Source organism: Sus scrofa, chromosome 17 (genome assembly GCF_000003025.6).
Source record: "Sus scrofa isolate TJ Tabasco breed Duroc chromosome 17, Sscrofa11.1, whole genome shotgun sequence".
Taxonomy (NCBI): Eukaryota; Metazoa; Chordata; class Mammalia; order Artiodactyla; family Suidae; genus Sus; species Sus scrofa.
Window position 1 is genome coordinate 51,147,417 of NC_010459.5, and position 20,956 is coordinate 51,168,372.

General features: G+C 49.9%; 2 protein-coding genes across 3 annotated transcripts in view; both read right to left on the minus strand.

The window, feature by feature from the left end:
• The window catches only part of KCNB1 (potassium voltage-gated channel subfamily B member 1), a 120,404-nt gene extending 115,254 nt beyond the window's left edge, over positions 1-5,150 (minus strand). Inside the window, exon 1 of the mRNA XM_021077287.1 lies at positions 4,630-5,150. The gene's annotated coding sequence lies outside the window, so the exon portion shown is untranslated. The remainder of the gene's footprint in view (positions 1-4,629) is intronic.
• The window catches only part of PTGIS (prostaglandin I2 synthase), a 47,365-nt gene continuing 32,143 nt past the window's right edge, over positions 5,735-20,956 (minus strand). Inside the window, exons 7-11 of one of the 2 annotated variants that reach the window (XM_005654248.3) lie at positions 15,000-15,168; positions 13,832-14,013; positions 12,474-12,625; positions 9,482-9,562; positions 5,735-6,760 (exon numbers count right to left, since the gene is read on the minus strand). In XM_005654248.3, the coding sequence (XP_005654305.1) occupies positions 6,733-6,760; positions 9,482-9,562; positions 12,474-12,625; positions 13,832-14,013; positions 15,000-15,168 (612 nt within the window). In that variant the 3' untranslated portion in view covers positions 5,735-6,732. Of the gene's footprint in view, positions 9,563-12,473; positions 12,626-13,831; positions 14,014-14,999; positions 15,169-20,956 lie in introns of both variants that reach the window. The other variant, XM_005654247.3, reaches the window with a different exon arrangement.

Sequence of the window (20,956 nt, forward strand, 5' to 3'; positions counted from 1 at the left end):
CAACTATGTTATTAATGACCCATGGTTCTTCAATTTTCTTGCTCTGCATTCTTCAATATATTGGGTCTTTGTCCCAAGTTTGTTGCCTCATAGTCACAAAATGGCTGCCACCACTCCAGGCCTCAGTGTCCATAAAATCATATTCCAAGGCATAAGGGAGATGGCCAAGGTGGTCAAAAATACTTCTCCTTTTATGCTACCCCCACATGCACACACAATCTCCCTACCCACTCCACTTCTCCCTAATGTTCCTCACTCAAGACATTATTCTCACTTATGTGAGCTGCCTGGCCTTGAAATAAATTTAAGTCCATGCTTCTTACATACTAAGGCCAAGGAAGTCCGAAGAAGTTGTCTTGCCACTCCCTGTTTCCACAGGCTCTGCATACTGCCTAATTTAGAAATTTTATTTTCTGAATGAAAAGACTATAAATTATTTGAAAGCATCTGGTCTTCATTTCTTAGAATTTTCCACCATCATAAGCAGAGATAATATCAGGAAATAAAGCCAATGGTAGGGAATGTAGAGCCCAGAGATTGAGATACTGAATCCCGACAATGTCATCAGTGCTCCTGCATCCAGCCATACCTGAAGGCAGTGCTCTGGATTTTGGATTTTCCCCTTTTGGGAGCCAGTAAATACCCCTTCTTACCTAAGCCAGATTGAGTTGTGATTTTGCCATTTCTATCCCAAGGAGCCCAAATGATACAATTCTCTCTCCACTAACTGGAAGATTACCATCTCCTCATAATGTACTCACAAGAAACAATGCAAAAGGAGTAATAAAATCTAGAATGTTCTATGGAGAAGGACACTTGCACTAAGAGTTCAAGTATAACCATCTCATTTTAACAGATGGGAAAACCAAAATGCTCATCAGGAGGAACAGCATCCCAAAGCGAGTGGGTGGCTGAGTACCAGCCCCAGGTCACAAACCATCTCCTGCTCAGGCCCTCTCAGCAGACTTCCCACTGAGAGGTGTTGAGAGTTTTCCCCGAGGCTGAATGAGGCCAAGTCAGCCTAATTCATCCAGGTAAATAACAGTGAATCCCCTTCTAAGCTGTGCTGGCAAGAGACGTGTCCATTTGAAGTCAGACATTTTTTTTTCTTGGACTCCATCATACAAGCCATCACTTATTTATAATCCCACTGAGTGTCCTACTCAGGTTTCCCGGCACTTCTGGGCACTGAGTAAGACTAATTAATCCCCCCTTCCCTCTGCCCATGGACGCTCAAGATGAAATAATTGTTCTGTGGGGGTGGTTATGGGGGTACCCAAAGGTTCAAGGGAAGTAACTGACATCTCTGAGTGGCTGTCAGTCAGGACAACTGCTCTATGCTGTGGCCTTGCCCAGATAAAGTTTTAGCTGCCCTGAGTTTTTTTGTTTGTTTTTCCAGCAGCTTGGACTTAATCATCTTGCCTGTTTCTCTTCTGTCCCAGTAATAAGAAGAAAACCCAAGAATAATAATCACAGTCATGAGTAATATGGGGTTAACAATAGAATCTACCTCCCAGGCTTGCTGTGGGTACTAATGAAATAGGGCAAGTGAAATGCTTAGGCCCATACACAACATCGGCAAGTACACATTAATATAACATTAGCAACAATACTAACAGCCACAATAATAGCAGCTAACATTGATTAAGCAGTTACTACATACCATGCATTGCACTAAATACTTTGCATGTATCTGACATCATTTAAGATTCTTTCTAGCTTTCTCACCCTTGGGCTGAATATTCTAACATAAAGAAGACTTATTAGCTGTTGGGTGATCCTTAAGTGACCAGACAGACAGCTGATCCTAGTGCCTGTTCTATGATAGTCTGATCACCTTTTTTTTTTTTTTTTTTCTTTTTCTTTTTAGGACCACACTGGTGGCATATGGAGGTTCTCAGGCTAAAGGTCAAATCAGAGTTGTAGCTGCTGGCCTACACCACAACCACAGCAATGCCAGATCCAAGCTGCATCTGCGACCTACACCACAGCTCAGGCAATGCTGGATCCTTAACCCACTGAGAGGGGCCAGGGATCAAACCTGCGTCCTCAAGGATCCTAATCAGATTCATTTCCACTGCACCATGATAGGAACTCCTAGTCTGATCACCTTTATCAAGTTCTGGGGTTCCTGGAGGGTGGGTTAGCTTGGTTTTGTGAGCAGCCCAAAACTTTATCCATTCTTCTTTTCATCTTTTGCTTACCTACCTACCCATCAACCCAGCTACCCATCCATCCATCCATATACTCAGCCACCAAACTACCCAGCTATATACCCATGCACTTATCTACTCACTTTCTCATCAATCCGTGCACTCACTCATCCATCTTCCCATTCACTCACACGTTTCTACCCACTGTCCATCTTTCCACCCATTTACCCCCTTACCATTTATCCACACATCTCCTCATCCATATACCATCTGTCTTTCCACCCACCAATCTGCTCATCCATCCATCCATCCATCCATCTATCCGTCTATCCATCCACATACTCAATCATTTTACCCACCTATTCACTCATCCACCCATCCACTCATCTACCTACTCATTCTTCCCCCTCCCAATCACTCATCCAGCTGAAATAGTCCTGCATCTACCCATCACTCACCCAGCTACCCAGCCACCTAAGAATCTACACACTTGCTTAGCCATCCATGCCTATCTACCTCCTAATATTTTGGAGTGTTTACCACACATAATACTCTGTGCCAAGCCGGGCATGGTCTCTTGAGCTCCCTCCTTGGGAGGAAATGTGGATTCCACCAGAGTGTCCCCACAGAAGAATATAGGTAAACCTGCACACAGTCCATTGAGCCACCTCATGGCCTGGACTTTGCCAAAGCCATTGACTCTCAGGGGCTGTGGCCAAACAATGATGAAATACACGGTGAGGATGGACTGAGGCTTGGGCTTCCAGCAGAGCAATTAGAGGTAAACTAATATCTCTTCCCCACAGAGGAGCCTGGGAACTCCAAGATGCAATAGCAAAGGAGCAAGTCAGCAGAAGGAGGAAATCAAAGCCACAGAGACCAAAAGCTAATTAACCGATTCTCCTACGATAATATTTCATTAAAATCCAGCCCACCTGCCCTTTGGGGACTGATGTTTCTCCTACCTTCTCTCCATCGCCCTTGTCTACTCTGTCCTCATCTCATCTGCCTCCTCTCTCGTCTCCCTTCCCCAGTTTTATACTCCCTTGAATCTAAGCTCCCTCCTGCAACCAGGGTTGACTTTTTTTTTTTTTTTTTAAAGGGCCGCACCCGAGGCATGTGGAGGTTCCCAGGCTAGGGGTTGAATTGGAGCTGTAGCTACTGGCCAACACAGAAACTCCATATCCAAGCCATGTCTGCATCCTACACCGGATCCTTAACCCACTGAATGAGGCCAGGGAACAAACCAGTGTGCTTGTGGTTGCTAGTCAGATTCGTTTCCACTGAGCCACAACAGGAATTCTCAGGGCTGATCTTTAAAGACACAAGTCTGACCATGTCACTCCCCTGCTTATGATCCTTTATGACTCCTCACTGTCCAGGATAAAGGACAAACTCTCCCAAGATGAGAAAAAGGTCATTTATTAGCAATTTATTTCCGGAGCACCTACTAGGTACTAAGCTTAGGTTGCATTCTGGGTATGCAGCAGTGGTGAAGCCAACCTGCCCTCCTGGAGCTCATGTTTAAGTGGAAGGCACAGAGACATTTAAAAATAATCTAATACTGACACTCACTGCGAAGAAAATAAGTGATTGTCATTATTCTTCAAGAGAGTAAGAATAATGGGGAAGAGAGGAAGTGACTTCAGCTCAAGAACTCCCTGGGAGAGTGATGATACAGATGAGTCTTAAATCAGATTGATCACCAAGCCATACAGGTAGAAGGGAGAGCAGGTGCAAAGGCCCTGGGGCAGGTGGGAGGGTTGAAGATGAATGATGGCAGGTGTGGCCAGAGCCAAGTGTATGAGGGTAAGAATGGGCTGAGAAGGAGGAAGAGAGAAAAACCATGTAGGTGAGGGTTGTGTGGAGGTGTTTGGGTTTTATAGCAAGAGCACTGATGCGTTTTAAGCAAGGGAGCTGCCGATCTGATTTTTACCTTCAGGATGTAAAAGGCTATTTTTAGACGCTCTGAGGTCCAGTTTCTGCTATTCTCAGAGCCTCCAAGCTGGGCACAATACCTGACAAGCACTATCTCTCACAGCTTTTAGTAGTCACTGTTTCGCCCCATACTTCCCACCCCTTAACCCCTGGAAACCACTAACCTACTTTCTGTCATTATTGAGGTACTGATGCTGGACATTTCCCATAAATGGAATTGTACGACACGTAGCTTTTTGCGACTGGCTGCTTTCGCTTAGCATATGTTTTCAAGATTCACCTGTATCATGCCATGTACCAGCACTTCATTCCTTTTTGTTGACACAGAGTATTCCATTGTATGCATATGCCACAGTGTGTTTATCCACGCATCAGCTGATCGACGTTTGGATAGTTCCCACTTCGGAGCTCTTTAATACCCTTGAGTGGTTGTGTTAACTCTGATATGGAACCTATCTTTCCGTGTTGGGGTATTCAAATATCCTTTCACGGATGGACAGTGGGAGCAAATGACAAATACGTGTCTTAATGTCCTTACCTGGCAAAATAAAACCCTGGGGTCCTCCTGTTGACATCTGTGGTACAGGGGTCTGAAAGGTCAAAGTCCTGGAGCTTCAGACCTGCGATACAAAGTCAACAGCTCAGGGAGGCTGTGTTGCTCCTCTGACCCTGCGTGTGGCTCAGACCATGACTGGCCAACAGGAGAGGATAACATAGCACTTCTCAAGCTGCGGTCTAGCGTCCTTCTGGGGGCATATATTGGTCTCCTTGGAAAGACATTTTCCAGGCTCTTATGCAATAAGGAGTATCATGGGATTAATTTATGATCAATGGGATAGAAGCAAGAGATTTTTCTCTGTACTTCTCCCTCCCTCCTCCTGGCTGGAATGTGGACAGAATGGCTGGAGCTCAAGCCGCCATAATGGACCCTGAGATGGAAAGCACTCGTTACAGATGCTGGAAGAGGCCAGGTGACTGTGAAGATGCTACACCACCTCTGGTCTCATGTGTCTGCATGAGACATAAATAAATATCTGCTGTGTTGAATGTCAACTTTTTTTTTTTTTCTTTTAGGGCCGCACCTGAGGCACACGCAAGTTCCCAGGCTAGGGGTCGAATCAGAATGGCAACTGCCGGCCCACACCACAGCCCCAGCAATGCTGGATCCCAGCTGAATCTGTGACCTGTGCCGCAGCTCTCAGCAACTCCGGATCCTTAACCCACTGAGTGAGGCCAGGGCTCAAACCAGCATCCTCACGGGCACTATGTTGGGTTCTTAACTTGCTGAGCCACAATGAGAACTCCCTGAATGTAAACATTTTAATGTGTAAAATTTTTGCTGTGTTACTCTGAGACATGTCGCTCATAGGCAAACCCAATCTCATCAAATGTGCTTCCATGGCCCCCACAGATGAGAAAACTGATATGCAGGATATTCGCCTCACGACATTATTTTCACTCAAAGATCTGGAGTTCCCTTGTGGCTTAGCGGGTTAAGGACCCAGCATTGTCACTGCTGCAGCTTGGGCTGCTGCTGCGGCACAGGGTTCAATCCCTGGCCCAGGAACTTCCACATGCCACAGGTGCAGCCAAAAAGAAAAAAACAAACAAAAGATTTGTAAGAAAAAAAAACAATTTTCTCGTTTCAATTTTCCCAAAGCTAATTTATTTCTCCCCTCCTTTTTTGTATTAAAACAAATGCATATATTTGCATGAAGGACAGACAACATCCAGTGGATTTTTAAGAGACTTTCTCTGCTTGCCTTACTTTGGGTTGTGAGCCTCTTCCTCCAAAGGTTCTCTATGGGCACCTGGCCCCTCCTCGGCCGTCAGGAAGACCATTGATAGAAAGATCCTGAACACGGCCTTGGGAGGCAGAGAGGCGAGCCTGAGTCCTGGGCCAGCCACCTTACTCTCTGGCCGTCAGTTTCTTCCTTTGTGAAAACGGAGATAATAATACATGACTTGGAGGGTGGCTGGCGGTGTGACTTGATCCTGTCCCCAGAGCCTCGCAACGCGTAGGTGCTCGGAGCTCCCTTCCCGGGTGCTAACCTTGCCATTCTGGACACGGCCGACTCTCTCAATCTGAATCACACTCAGAGGCGGTTCCACAAACGAGGATGGTTTAATGTATTTCAGCACATTTCCACTCGACGATAGTATATGAAAATAGAGCTCTTTATTAAAACAGCAAGGTGGAACAGTCGCTGCTACTCAAGAAACAGTGTCTTTAAAACAACAACAAACATCCAGATCAATGACACTGAGCAAGACAATTCAACTCTCAGAGGCTGTTTCTCCATCTGAAGAATGGGTCAGTGGGACACCATCAGCTCACTGTGGGCAGGACCCACGGGTGGCAGGAGATGACTCTGCGTGGCCTTCGAATCACGTGTGAGGCACACCCTTTGGTGGGCAGCCTACTCCTCTTCCTGTTCCTTTCACCCCTGACTGTCAAGGACAAAGTCTCAGGGTGGTGCTGGTGTGGTCTTAACACCTTTCAAACACTTGTTTGTTTCATTTTGTAACAGAGACAGATCTCAGGTCCTGAGCCTTAGTGACACTAGCACGGAGGACCCCTCCCCAGCAGATTTATTTTTCACAGTCACTTTCTATTTTTGGCAGCAAGTGATACATGTTGTCAGTTACCAGCAGCAAAAAAAAGTTCCCTTTTGAAACAAATTTAAGTTTAAAAAATGAGTCTGTTTAAAGAAAAATATCTGGTAAACAACAACACAAAATATAGCAAAAAATAATAATCATGCTGATGGTAAAGAAACACTCCATTATGTCAACCTGAGAGCATTTCTGATGTATGCCCTGCAATTTTTTATTGTAAAGCAAGTTATGAAGAAATACAATGATGTCCAGTACCTTCCTAAGTAACCACTAGCAAGGAGCTAACTCGCTCTTCTCTCCCTCTTTTCTCCATAGCTTATATTTTTTAAAAGAAGAAAGAAAAAAGAATAAAGATTAAAACAAGAGTGGGTTTAAAGCATTGTCTCCCAAGCTGTACTTCGATATCTCTGGTACCAGCTGGAGTTGCCTGGTAGGAGAATCGTTTCTTCCTAATGATTGTGGCTCCAAGGAGGTGCCACCTTTAAAGCAAACAGGCCCTTTTTTGAACACAGGTGAGACTCTAGTCTCAGTGACAAGGAGCCCTGATTTGGAAGGGGGAAGTCAGAAGGGCTTTTCCCCAGCACAGCAGGGTAGCAGCCAGGCACAAGAGAGATCTTCCTTGGAGCTATTTCTGCTGGCCTCCTTCCTTCCTTTCCAAGCCAGGAGGAGGCAGCCGAGGGTTGCCATGGAAACCGGCTCCATCCTCCCACAGGAGGCTGCCAGCCCTGATTTCCTGCAGAGTTAAGAAGCAGGCGGCAGCGGGGGTCACCCAGGCATGAAGATGGGTTTCCCTGGGGATATTCCGCCTCCCGCCAATCACCATGTCTGTCTGGGAATCCTGGGGCCGCCTGCAGGCTGAGGACCAGGGAAGCCCCCAAGCCCCGGTGCCACACTCCAAGAAGCGGTCAGCCGCTGGAACAGTCAGATCTCAGGTCTTCTCTTTTCCCTCCAGCCAAAACTACAGGGACCTAGGGGTGTGTGTGTGTGTGTGTGTGTGTGTGTGTGTGTGTGTGTGTGTGCGCGCGCGCGCCTACAACTCATGAGATGCATCCACCCCTGGGTGCTTCTGGCTCCGTCAGCTCCCTGATGCCAAACAGAACTGCCCTCCACCACCCCCTTGAGCCCAAGGAACAGAGAGCTGCCCACCCAGCATTTGCCACTGGGACAGTAATTCTGTTTGCTGAATTCTACCAGCTTACAAGCTGTGTGACCCTAGGCAAGTCACTTCACCTCTCTGAGCCCATTTCTCCATCTATAAAGAGGGCATGACCATCCTCTCTTCACAGAGATTCTGTGAAAAATAGAAATACTGTGTCTACTGTCCCTGTCATAGGCATTTAGAGGGCCCTTAATAAATAGGACTTCATACTTCTCATCATAATAAAGGCTTTCAGGTAGTTTTTCTCTTTGATTTTTTTTTTTCCTAAAGCTGATGCAAAGGCAAGTTTTCATCATCGATCTGTTTGATCAAAGGGTAGTGCACCCAGGGCAGGATGAACCATTGATTTGAGGGCCACTTAGCAGGTTCTCGCCCCCTTCTACGACATCACCTCTAAGAGTAGGAAGAGGCTCTCAAACTTGGATGCCTTTGGGGGGCCAGAGGTACCGTGAATGGAAAAGCAGACCAAGCAGAAATCCTAGTGAATCAGAGCACGCATGCCTCAGAAAAGGGAGGCAGCTGCCACTCAGCTCTGGCCCGTGGCTGCCCTTGGAAATATGGGCCCAGTGTGGACAGATCTTTCAAGTTTTCAAGAGAGGCTGAACTTTCTGAATCAACTCTCCCAAAGACGACATGGTAACACTAATGTAGTTTGGTAATAAGTGTAGGCCACACAAAATAGGTCTGCAGTCTGGACGGTGCCTACAGCTGGAGCTTCTGAACTAGAATGCAGGAAACCAGCACCTCCACCCCCACCCTGCCTTTTTATTTATTTATTTTTTTGGCTTGGAGTCCTGGCTGTCTCCTTTCACTGGGACCATCCCGTCAGGGCTCTGTCTTGTTAAAACCCGGCTCATCCTGAGCCCAAACTCTAGCAGAGAAGTCTGCTCCTCAGAGCCCAGTGTTTGCAGGGTGCTCCCACCTTGCACCATGGATGCACCAACCTCAGGACACCCTCCTGCATTTTCTCAAAGATCAGTGTGAACAGAGAGATGGGGAACGTGCCTGGCAAACGGAGCACCTAGGAGAGCAGATGTTCTAAGGGACATCTTTAGGTCGTTCAATGATATTTCAAAGTCAATGCTATTTCAACAGACACACTGCTAGGCCCTGGGTGGCTGTTTGATGGCCAGCATCTGACTTGACTGGTGAAGGCCTAGACTGCACCATTGTCTGGGGCTTGGACGGTGGCCCCTCGGAGCTTGGGGCAGAGCAGTGGGGTCTCCCCGTTTGCCCTGTCTGCCCTCACTTTGGTGGACAGCAAACAGATGAGAGGAGCAACAGGAGCTGGAGCAGAAAGAGCCTCATTTTGGAACTAAACCTCTGCAGCAGATAAGCCACAGCACTTCTGGTGTCTTTTCTTCACTCCCCTTCTCTCAGCTTCCCTTCTTTTCTCTTCCCCAGACAGAGCCTTCCAGAAAAAAAGCAGGGAGGGGGTAGTGATGGCACTGCTGGTGTTCAAAGCTCTGCCCCCAGGCCAAACGCAGGCACAGAAAGTTGGGCGACTGGGAGCAGGCTGGGTGCGTGGAGCCCCATCTGCCCCGGAGCTCACGCCCGGAGGCGGTAACGGATGGACACGTCGCGTTCCGGCTGCATCAGCCCGAAGCCGTACCTGCTGAGGTCAAACTCGGGCATCTCCACATCCGGGCTGCTCAGCTCCAGGTCAAAGTGCGCCAGCACAAGGAACACGAACCTGCGGAGAGAGGGCGTTGACGGCGTGAGGGGGGAGAGCGGGGCTCATCTGGAGTCAGGCGGCGGAGCGATGGCTTCCTCCTGGGTCTGACCCCGGCTCTCGCTTTGGGAAAAGTGAGCAAAGGACGGTGAGAGAGCGGAGCACCGGCGTTTCCCGCTCACCCGAGCCCCTGCGCTCCCGGGTCCTGGCCGCTCGGCTGTGGGCAGAAGTCACGGAGCCTGACTCTCCAGCCTTCTCTGCTGCCTGGCAGCTGTGTGGGCTTCACATTGAGATGATGGAGCGGAAAGATGGGAAGAACCTGGCCTCTTGAGTCCCTGCACGGAGGGGAGGAGCCCCCCAGACCCAAAGCCAACATGTGAGCGGGAACTAAACCTTTGTTGTACAAGCCACGGAGACTTGGGGTCCTGTGACACAGCCGCACAGCCTAGCTTCTGAGTAATACGACAGTGCCCCTTTCTGATTCTTCCCACTTTACTCATCCCGTGCCCCCAACAAACTCCTGGGACCCTTATATCTCCTCTGGTCAAGGGCTGTTGCTAAACCATAGCTGCCTTCGTGAGACGAGAAAAAGGCACCCCCTCCCTCAAGACAGCCAGCGGGGGTCTGTGGGAAGCCCGCTAGAATACACCAACTTCGCAGGAATAGGCAGGTACTCTCTACTGCCCTCTTCTGGAAAGCAAGCCTAACAACATGTACACAAACCACGTGATATGTGAACGCTGGGCCCCGAAGTGGGGTGGCAGCTGCACCTGCTGTGAACTGCCACCCGCCTTATCTTACCATCACCTGTGTTAGTTAAGGTCAGGAGGGGTCTTATACTACTCTGAGCTCCCCCCTACCCCCACTGCCGCCAACACACACAACCCAGGTTCCCAGTGGGGACAGAGTGCATGACAGGGATTCTGTTCCTTTTTTGCCTTTTTTTAGGGCTGCACCCATGGCGTATGGAAGTTCCCAGGCTAGGGGGTCAAACCGGGGCTGCAGCTGCTGGCCTACACTACAGCAGAGCCAGATCCAAGCTGAGACATAATGCAGCTTGTGGCAACGCCAAATCTTTTAACCCATTGAGCAAAGCCAGGGATCAAAAAAATCTGCATCCTCGTGGATACTAGTTGGGTTCTTAATCTGCTGAGCCACAACGGGAACTCCCAGAGATTCTTTGGCTTTTCTGAATGAGTAAAAAAGAAGGAAGATGAGCATAGAGTAATGTCAGCACTCTGGGCAGGAGAGCTGGGCACAGACCTGGGCTCTGCCTCTTAAGGTAACCCTTCACAGGTGTCTTCACCACGCTGGGCCGCAGTTTCCCCACCTGTTCAAAGAGGGTCAAAGAGGTGGGATGTGTCCCTTCCAGCTCTGAAGGGTGGCAGACAGTGAGTTTACACAGAGTTAGGGGTGGTTTCTGTACCCACACCTGGATTTGGATTCTGGCACCTCCACTTACCAGGTACAGGGCACTGAGGAATAACTTGGCCTCTAGAGTCAGTGGTAGACTGACACCACCTCATATGTTATCGTGACCATTGAATGAGATTAAAAATAACAAGGTGGCTAATTTATTGAACACTATGTGCTAGACACTGTGCTAAGCATTCCATATGCATTATCTCCTTTTATCTGTTCAAAAACTTTGTGCAGTAGGAACTACAGTCTGTTCTGCAGTAACACTTGTTCTGAGCATATGAATTCATGCCAATGAGACTGATATCTTAGGGCACAAATGAAGCGTGACACAAATGTCACGTTTGCTTATGTGTCACATTTCATCTGCAAGAAACACTAGGAGAGTGGAGCTCCTGTTGTGGCTCAGGGGGTTAGGAACCCAACTAGCATCCATGAGGATGTGAGTTTCATCCCTGGCCTTGCACAGTGGATTAAGGATCCTGCGTTGCTGTGGCTGTGGTGTAGGCCGGCAGCTACAGCTCTGATCCAACCCCTAGCCTGGGAACTTCCATATGCCGCAGGTGCAGCCCTAAAAAGGAAAAAGAAAGAAAGAGAAAGAAGGAAAGGAAGGAAGGAAGAGAAAGAAACACCAGGAGAATGAAAAGCTGCATCCAGCTGATCAAAGCCGAGCAGGAATTCACAAAACACACCTCCCCAAACTCTATCCACCAGTGACCTCGGCTCAGAGTGAGTGGAGAGCCACACCATTCCCGTCAAGCGTCGCATCTCAGAAAACCCTCCTCCCACCCAGGCTTCACCATAACTCACAGCTCCATCCAAAGGCCACTTCCAGGACAAATGTCAGGTCGTTTTCCAAGTAAAACACCGTATTTACTCCCTGTTTACTGTAGCACTGAGGTCCTTCTATTCCATTTAACATCTGCCAACCTGTACTACTGTATTTTCCGAGGTACTTATCTTTTTTTTTTTTTTTTTTTTTTTTTTTAATGTGTCCCTGATGAGGGTTCTGAGTATCTGGCCCACCCCCACTTCTCCACAAGCCTGTGCTTTTTACTGCATTATTGCCCCTGGCTCAGTGATTTTTAGGAACCACATGAAGCATGAGAGCAGAACCGGCTGCCCTACGCTCTCCATTTCCCTGCTGAGAACACTGAGGCCAAAAGGTGAGTGCAAGGTGCCCATTTGCCAGCACGAAGCCTGCAAATGAATAATGGCGATGGTAGCAAACAGGACAGTTAACGCATGCCTGTTTATTCAGTGCCTCCAATGAGCCAGGCAGGGGGGTAAGTCCCTAGAAAAGTCCAATTCCTTCGTCCCAGTTCCCCTGGGATTAGTATGATCAGTAATCCTATTTTACAGTTGAGGAAACAGAGGCCCAGAAGGTCACCCGGCTGGCGAGGAGGACAGGGTGGATGTCATGACCCCGCGACTGGGGCGAGGAGGGGGGACAAGGCTCCGGGGGCCAGGGGAGGGACCTAGGAGGCCCTCGGCTCCACTCCCGGGTACTCACTGTTTGATGCTGCTGACGGCGTAAGCCCTGCCCAGGCACTGGTTGTGCCCCGCTCCCCAGGGCAGGCTGTAATTCTTCAGTCGCTTCCCATCCTTGTAAAAGTCCCTCTTCTCTAACCCATCCGGGTTCAGGAATCGGTTGTATTTAAACACCTGAAATAGAAGGAAGGTCCCTTTCTGACTTTGCCCCCACGACGTGCACACGTGAAGAAAACCGGATGAGGACGTCATCGAAGTCTTATAAGAGAGAACCGGAAACGAGGTAAAGCTCAACTGACAGGGGGCCGGACAAACACCACGGCTACTGATAAGGCTGAGCTTGCTCTGGGTGCGCAGACGTGGACACAGCTTTGGAAAATGACGCAACATTCTAAGTCAACTCTATTTTAAAAGAAAGAACTTTGAAGATGGGTTGTTGAGTGAAAAAAGCAAGTGTCGGGACAGCATGTATTGCGTGACCCTATATACACACCTGCCTAGTTGTATGAGGGTGTTGCTATATGCCTGTAAAGGCAGAAATATTATCTAAAGGACACACTCCCAACTAATGTTAGGGATTCTGTGGAACTGGAGAGGAAGGAGAATGAAGACAAATGTCCACCTTTGAATATATATGTCTCTATATTTCTATCTTATAAGTATATATTACTTTCACAATTGAAATTAAAAGAAATTAAAATTATTTTTTAAAAAGAGAACGCTAATTTCCTTGGATTATATTGTCGAGTGGTGACATGAAGACTGCATCGGAGCACAGGGTGTACAGAGTAGGTGCTGAATGAAGGATGGGTGGAAGGACAGGTGAAGGGACCAGTGGAGAGACAGACGGAAGAGTGAGTGGGCGGGTGGATGGATGGATGGATGGATGGGTGGTTAGGTGGATGGGTGGGTGGTTGGGTGGATAGATGGTTGAATGGACAGACGGATGGTTGAGTGGATGGATGGTTGGGTGGACAGATGGATGGGTAGGTGGGTGGGTGGACGGATGAATGAATGTACAGCTCTGAACCTGGCACACAGAGAGCATCCAAGTCTGTGAGAAAGCGTGGAAGTCTGCCCTGTCTCGAAGTCCAGGGAGAGGGAAAGGTGTTGAGAAGCTGACAGTATAACACTCTGAAAACAGGAAAAAATGCTCAGCTGTCCCTTGCAAAGCACTTAGTCTGTGCTGGGTGCTGTGAAGATTTTTCTTACAGGACCACACTTAATTTTTCCGCCAACCCTGTCAGACAGGTGCTGTACAGATGAAAAGGTGGTCTGGGCAAGGTCCCCCAGTGAAAAAAAGGCCGAGCTGGGCTGTCATTTAGAACCAATGGGTCCCGAGTCACTGACTGTCCCCCATGGTCCTGGTATTCCTTTTACCTCTGGATCTGTGTAGATGGCCGGGTCCTTCTGGGGACTCAGGAAGGGAAAGAGGAGGAGGCGGTCGCCACGTCGCAGGGTGAATTCCCGCCCATCTGCCATGGGCAAGGCCAGGTCCGCCACGACCTCGCGGGTGATGAAGGGCGCGGCGGTGAGCCTGAGGCTCTCACTCAGCACGCTGTCTGCACAGGGCGGGTACAAGGGCGGGTCAGCACCATCTTCTCACCCGCTGGGATGCCACCCCAGCCCCCGTTTTACAGAGGCACATGGGGAGGCTCAGAGAGGGTGCATGACTTGCCTACTGTCACACAGAGGCCAAAAATGGCCAAGAGATGAGATGTGCTTGCTACCCTCTTCAGATATCTTGGACATGAGCATTTGGATCTGATCCCAAAAGAAACTGTGAGGCAAGGTGGGAGCCGGGGAGATGTCAGAGAAGGCTAAGGAGAGAGCAGGGTGGCCAGCAAGGGTTGTGTCTGCCTACCCAGCATTCCTTCCCCTTCTAGAAACAATTCCCTGTTTTCTTCTAAGGACCACCCCCCTCCCACTCTCAGGAGTTAGGCTCTTGATTCCACTCCCAACACCTGGGATTAGGCTATGACTGGCTAATCAGAGCATCCCAACCCTCTGAACCCCATGACCGGCTCCAGATGGGGACATGGCCCAAAGAGAGCCAATGAAACACACTCCTGGGACTTTGGGCAGGAACACTGCAGAAAGGCACATCCTCCAGAGCCAGGAGCACGTCAGCCTAGAGCCACGGGCAGCCATCTTGCCAGCCTGAAGCCGGAGCCAACCCAGCAGAAAAGGGGCCAAGGATGGAGAGAGACTGAGACCTGAAAGCACTGTAAAGCTCCTGGATCAACCTGTGCCTAAAGCCAGACCCTCTGGACTTTTTAGTTACCTGTCCCAAATGAAGTGCCTTTTCTGCTTCAGCCCATTTAAGTTAGGTTTTCTGCCATTTGCAACCAACAGTTGCAATCAATTCAATCTCTCACTGAGACCATGAGCCTTGAATACCAGAGACCAGGGCATGGAAATTCCAGGTCTACGAAGACAGGAGGCCCAGGGGGGACCCTAAGGTCAGAGGACACTGATAGTCCCTGGTCAACAGGGGCCCATGATGCCCCAGTCTTTGGGGCTGTCTTGGAGGGTCTGGTTGTCTTACCGAGTACAGGCGTGCTGTCCAGAACCTTCTGTGGGAGTGTGGTCATCTGTGAAATGGGCTGCTCTGCTCGTGAGAGGATAGGCTCAAGCTCTCCTCGGACAGCAGCCAGGGCCTCGGGATTCTTGAGGAGGAAGAGCAAGAGCCAGAAGGCAGCGGGCCCCATGTTTCCCTGCGAGGAGAAGGAGGCCCCATTACACTGTGAAGAGGGCAAAGCTGGGGTGAGAGCTGACCAGTCTGTGCCATGGACATGGCCCTGGCCAGGGAACAGGGGTCAGGAGGCCTGGGCTCCCACCCCTGCATGACCCATGTCTGTCTTCAGCCTCAGGACCTGGCCCAAGCATGCTTCGTGGCTTTGGCATAGCCCAAGGCCTATTCAAGGCCACTCTTGGCCTCCCTGAGCTTGAGCAAAATCGCTGATCTGAGGGCACACAGGCAACCTCCACAGCTCATCGGTGACAATGTCAGGAATAAGGACCAAGTCTATCAACAAAGACTTGCTCGCCTCTGAGGATGACTGTGTCCTTAGCCCCAGCCTTTCCTGCACCCATGCTCCTTGCCACGGGGCTGTGCCCTGCCTCCCTTAAAGAGGCAGGGTGTATTTCTTCAGCCCCTTGGTTTTGGGCGCAGCCATGTGACATGCTCTGGCCAACAGAATGAGGCAGAATGGACAGGCCAGCATTTCCAACTCCAGGCCTTAGGAGACCTTGTGTGTGTCCAGTCGCCTGGCCAGCAGGCTGGTCCCCAGAGAAAGATGAGAAACACACAGAGCAGAGCTAAGCTATCCAGCTGAGCCAGGTCTAGACCACCTGACACCCAGCGGACCCTCACACAAGTGAGTTAAACAAATGCTCATCAGGGTGTGCCACTGAGTTTTTGTGGTTGTTTGTTATGCAACAGTAGCAAACCGAGACAATATCTGAATATGTGTTTTCAAATATTTACGTACTGTGTCCACATAGAGCAAAGCGACAATAATCAATAATGACTGTGAAAGCTATTAGGTTCTTGAACAAAAAAATATGTAAAACTTCCCAATAGTTAGGTAATTAGGAAAATGGGTAACATTTCTTGCTCCAAGAATTGAGCTTTAACAGAATATTTTAACACTCAGGTATTCAGCATGTGGCTAAATGCATATGGGGTACCCTTAAATGAACTCTAGATAGGACTGGAATACTAATTAGCCTCGATTTGGAAGAAGATTTTTGTCTAGCATAAACGTCTATCCTATCCAATCTTAATAATGGAATACTAAGTAGTCATTAAATATCCCGTTTACCCAGAAATTCTATTACAGACATAATTGCACATGGACCAAAGGACATTCTCACAAGGATATTTGGCGCAGTGCTGGTAACAGCAACGGATTAGAAACGACCTCAATATCTATCAATAGGAGATCAGTGCAATAAGTAACCCATCCATAGGGTGATGACACGGAAGTTGTTCAAAAGGAGCTGACTCCATGTGTACAGACATGGGACTGCAGCCAAGATGCACGGAAGCAAGAGGCCGGGTGGGGGTTCATCAAGCTACCACTTGTGTGTATGTTTAAAGAGGAAAATATGTGAGAAACACAGACCCTCTCTAGTAGGAGACTCAAGAACCTGGCAACTGAGGTTGCCTCTGGGACAGAAGCTGGGAAGAGAGGCAGTAAATAAATGCACCAAAGCATCAATGATGGTCAAACAGATTTTCTTTCTTTTTAGCCGCCACGAATTCGGCACCAAGGAGGTGCCAGGTTCCCTTGTCCAATCTCCCCACCAGGCAGGCACTGTTATCACATCTTTCAGTGAAAAGGAAAACTAAGCAGGCCCTAGTCCCTCCCCACTGCCCGGCACACAGTGGGGGCTCCATGGTATTGGTCAGATAAACATCTGTGTCCCTCTGGGCTGGGGACCTCCAAGGCAGCCTGGGAGGTGGGCTGGCAGAGCCCTGGACCAGGACCAGGACCAGACAGAACTGGTCAAATCCCAGCTGCCCACTTCCTGCGACTCTGGACAAGCCACTCCCCGCTCTGGGTCTCAGAATCTCCCTCTTGGTAAAATGGGGATGAAAACATGCCCACTCCTGAGGCGACTCCCACAGGCTGAGCAGAGAGCAGGCGCTCTGAAGCGGTCTCCCCCTCCCACCGGCCTCTCCCCTGGGTTTGAGAACCAAGGGCAGCCTTGGACTGTCGCTGAGATTTCCTCCAGCACCTGAGATCCGACTGAGAAAAGCAAGGTCACTTGTTGTCCATCACTTACACAGCCAGGGGAACATAGGTGATAAATAATTCAACTCTGGGTTAACTCAGTGCCATGGCTATTTTCTCTTACCCAGATGGTCAGATGGGGGTCACTGCTCATTAATTACAAAGAAGGAGTGGAACACAAGGCTGCCTGGTTAACTTTGCTTTCAGGGAAAAGCTTTGACGTTAGGGAGGTGACAGACTGCCTTCCACCAACTGCACAGGTGTGTGTGTGTGTGTACGATTACACATTCATAAGAGATCTTTAGCAGTTCCCATTGTGGCTCAGTGGAAATGAACCAGACTAGTATCCACGAGGCCCTGCTCAGGGGGTTAAGGATCCGGCGTTGCTATGGCTGTGGTCCAGGCCAGCGGCTGCAGCCTTGATTGGACCCCTAGCCTGGGAACTTCCACATGCCACACCTGTGGCCCTAAAAAAAAAAAAAAAAAAGATATTCAGCCAAATACCATGGAAGTTGAGTGTTCTCTCGTGGGGTCTTGCCTCAGTTTACCCAGGAGGACACCTCTGGTCTAATCTCATTCCCTCCCACTGCAGCCAAGGGCCACCACCCAGCAGCATTTGTGTTCTGGGCCACCTTTTCTGCAAACGGTGGTAGCTGACCTCCAGGGGGCGCTCACTGTGCTCCAGACCTGCTGCTCAGAGACTCCGTGCGCCCTTGTGGCCTCCTCACCGCACTCAGTCAATGGGAGCAGGGGACATCCGCAGCCCTGCCTGTCCTGCCAGTTACTTCCCGGCCTTTGGATAGGAACACCCCATTTTCCTTCAGAGAACTACCTGCACTTATGCTAAGTCTGTGCGGATTGTTTAGAGCTGAACGACCCCCTCCAGACCTCAGAGCTGAACGACCTCCTGGGCCACTCAAGTCAGGATTGGATGATGGACTCAGCGGGGACAGGTAATTTGGGCCAGGCCAGTGGGCCTGGGACGTGGAATTTGTGCTAGGATTCACAGGAGAGAGAAAACCCCTCCTCTGTGGGGACTGCCACGCTGCCCAGAGCTGCTGGTGGCCTTCACTGCCGCCGCCTGGGGAAGCCCATCTGAGGTTTGAGAGAATGCACAGCTGAGGGCTAGAGGATCACAGGTTACACTTCTTTTCACTGTTGGTGATTAAATTTTTTTCTCAAGGAATAAAAACAAAAACAAAACACCCTAAGTACAAAGTGGAATCTTGGATTCTGGAAAAGCGACATTAGTGGAAAAACTGGGGAAATCTGAATAAAGTATGGACTTTCAATTAATAGAAATGTAATGAAGGCTTTTTTCTTAGTTTTGACAAGAATGATGGTTCTTTAGAGGGTAACACCGGGGGAAGCTGGGTGCACGGGATATGGGAAAACTCTACTATCTCTGCAACCCTTCTGTCACCTAAAGTTATCTCAAAATAAAACTGAAGGGGGAAAGCCTGATTCTGTGCACAGCTCTTATTCTTATTACCTCCTCTTTTCAGAGGGTGAAACTGAAGCCCAGAAAAGTGAAGTCACTTGTTCAAGGTCACACAACTAGTCAGTGGCAGAGCTGGGCTTCCACCCAAGTCCATCTGACTCGAAAGGCTGCCTTTGCTTTTCACCCCTATGTCGCATGGACCCACGATCTCTATCTGGGCTGAGATGGACCCTGGTGCCCCTGTGGCCCCCAGAGCCCCCTCCCCTCGCTCAGAACCACACGGGGGTTCCTGGGGCCACGGCTGCTGAGGCCCAGCCAGATGTGGGGAAGGAAGAGAGGAGTGAAACTGGACGGATGGGGTCACGATAGTGGTGTCAGCTGAGCGTTACTAGGATCGGTGGAGCTGCCTGACTGCTCAGAGCTAGGGGGGCGGCCTGGACTGTGATGGGCCTGCTGAAGCAGGCCTTTGGGTCCTCTCCTCTCCCCGCCCACTCAGCCCACCCACACCCCCTAAGAGCCAGCCTCTTCTCCCTGCCTGGACCTTGGATCTCAGCCCACCATGCCCTCCTCTGGTGCCTGGATGCTGTGCCCTCACCCCCATCCCACCTCAGTCTAAACCCCAAGTCTTCTGCGAAGATCCTATGAGATGATGTTTTTAAATGCTCCATAGGATGGCACGTGGTAAATGCTCAATATCTTTTGAAATGATTATTCCTGACTTGGATGTGACCACAGCAATCCCAGCTACCATTTCTCAGTAGCCTCTCAGAACACTTTCTGCACCTGGCCTCTGGGTGGCGCTCTCTCCCAATTCCCATCCCGGCTGCTCCTTCTCACCCTTCCAACCCCCCACACTGGAGAGGCCCAGGCCTGGCCCGTTCTCCATCCACCCTTGAGCCACCATCTCTGCACCATCAACTCCCAAGTGTGTCCAGCCCAGACCTCAACCCTGCATTCCAGACCCTTCTTTCTCCAGGTGCTCCTCCCCACCCATTCTCCATCTCGAGCTCAACAGGCCCCCAAACAAAACCCTAATTTTCTCCCCCCAAACTTGCTCCTGCCACCGTCTTCCTCAACTTCATCCTTCCTGCTGCTCAGACCCAAACCTGAAGTCATCCTTGTTGACACCCTCTCCCAATGTGCCTGCCAACAGCAAAGCCTCTGAGCTCTACCTGGAAATACACCCTGAATCCAGTCACTCTCCCTCCCACCCTCTGGTCCAGCACCATCCTCTCTGCCTGCACAATGCCGTGGCTGCCTCCCTCATCTCCCTGCCTCCACTCCCTGACTACGGTCTATTCTCAGAATGTTGCCAGAATGTCCCCTCTAGAGCAGAAGGCAGGCCATGTCGCTCCTCTGCCCAGAGTCTTTAAAGGGTTCCCATTTCAGAGGAAAAATCAAAAATGCTCCCCATGGCCTGCCTGTCTGGCACCTGCTACCTCCCTGCCGCATCACCCTCATCCCCACCACAGGGCCTTTGCACTTGCTGTGCCCCCTCATCCTATGCATCTACACGGCTCACTCCCTCATTCCTTTGAGTTTCTGCTCAGATGTCATCTTCTTGGTGAGGCCTTCCTCGATCACTCAAAAAAGCAGCCCCTAGGGAGCTTCCTGGTAGCTCAGTGGGTTAAGGACCTGTGATGCAGGTTCGAGCTCTGGTCTAGGAAATTCTACATGCGGTCGGCATGGCCAAACACACAAACAAACAAACAAAAAAGCAGGCTTTCGTCTCTCCCTGCCACTAACCCCTTCCCCTGCTTTGTTGGTTCTCCATGGAATTTATTACCTGTAAGTATTTTCCATTCGCACTTGCTTATTATTCTCCCAGCAGAATGTCAGCTCCATAAGAGCAGGGAGCTGGTTCTGCTCAATGCTCCACCCCAGCTTCTAGAATGGCACCTGACACACAGTGGGCCCTCACTAAATATTTGTTGGGTGTGTTTGCCGAGCTCTCGCTACCCGCCAAGCAGCTAAGGGATGTGTGTGTATCGCCCCCTTCCATCCTCCCCACAAAGCCGTGAGAAGGGTCCGGCCGTCCCTGCCTTACAGAGGAGTAAACCGAGTTAGGGGCTGACTTGCCAGGAAGCGGCAAAGTCAGGACTCAAGCACAGGCAGGTTGGTCACAGAGCCTGTGCCTCAAACCACTGCGCTACACAGCCTCTTGGCTCTCAAGACTTGAGATCTCGAAGGGTCTTCCACCTGCCCAGACTCCGGACGCCACCAACCATGCCACCTCGGAGGACAGCCCATCCCCAACTCCCTCCAGGTTCTCCTGGTCCCACCAAAGGCTGTTCCCCAGACTTTCTGCCACTGAAGCCCCCA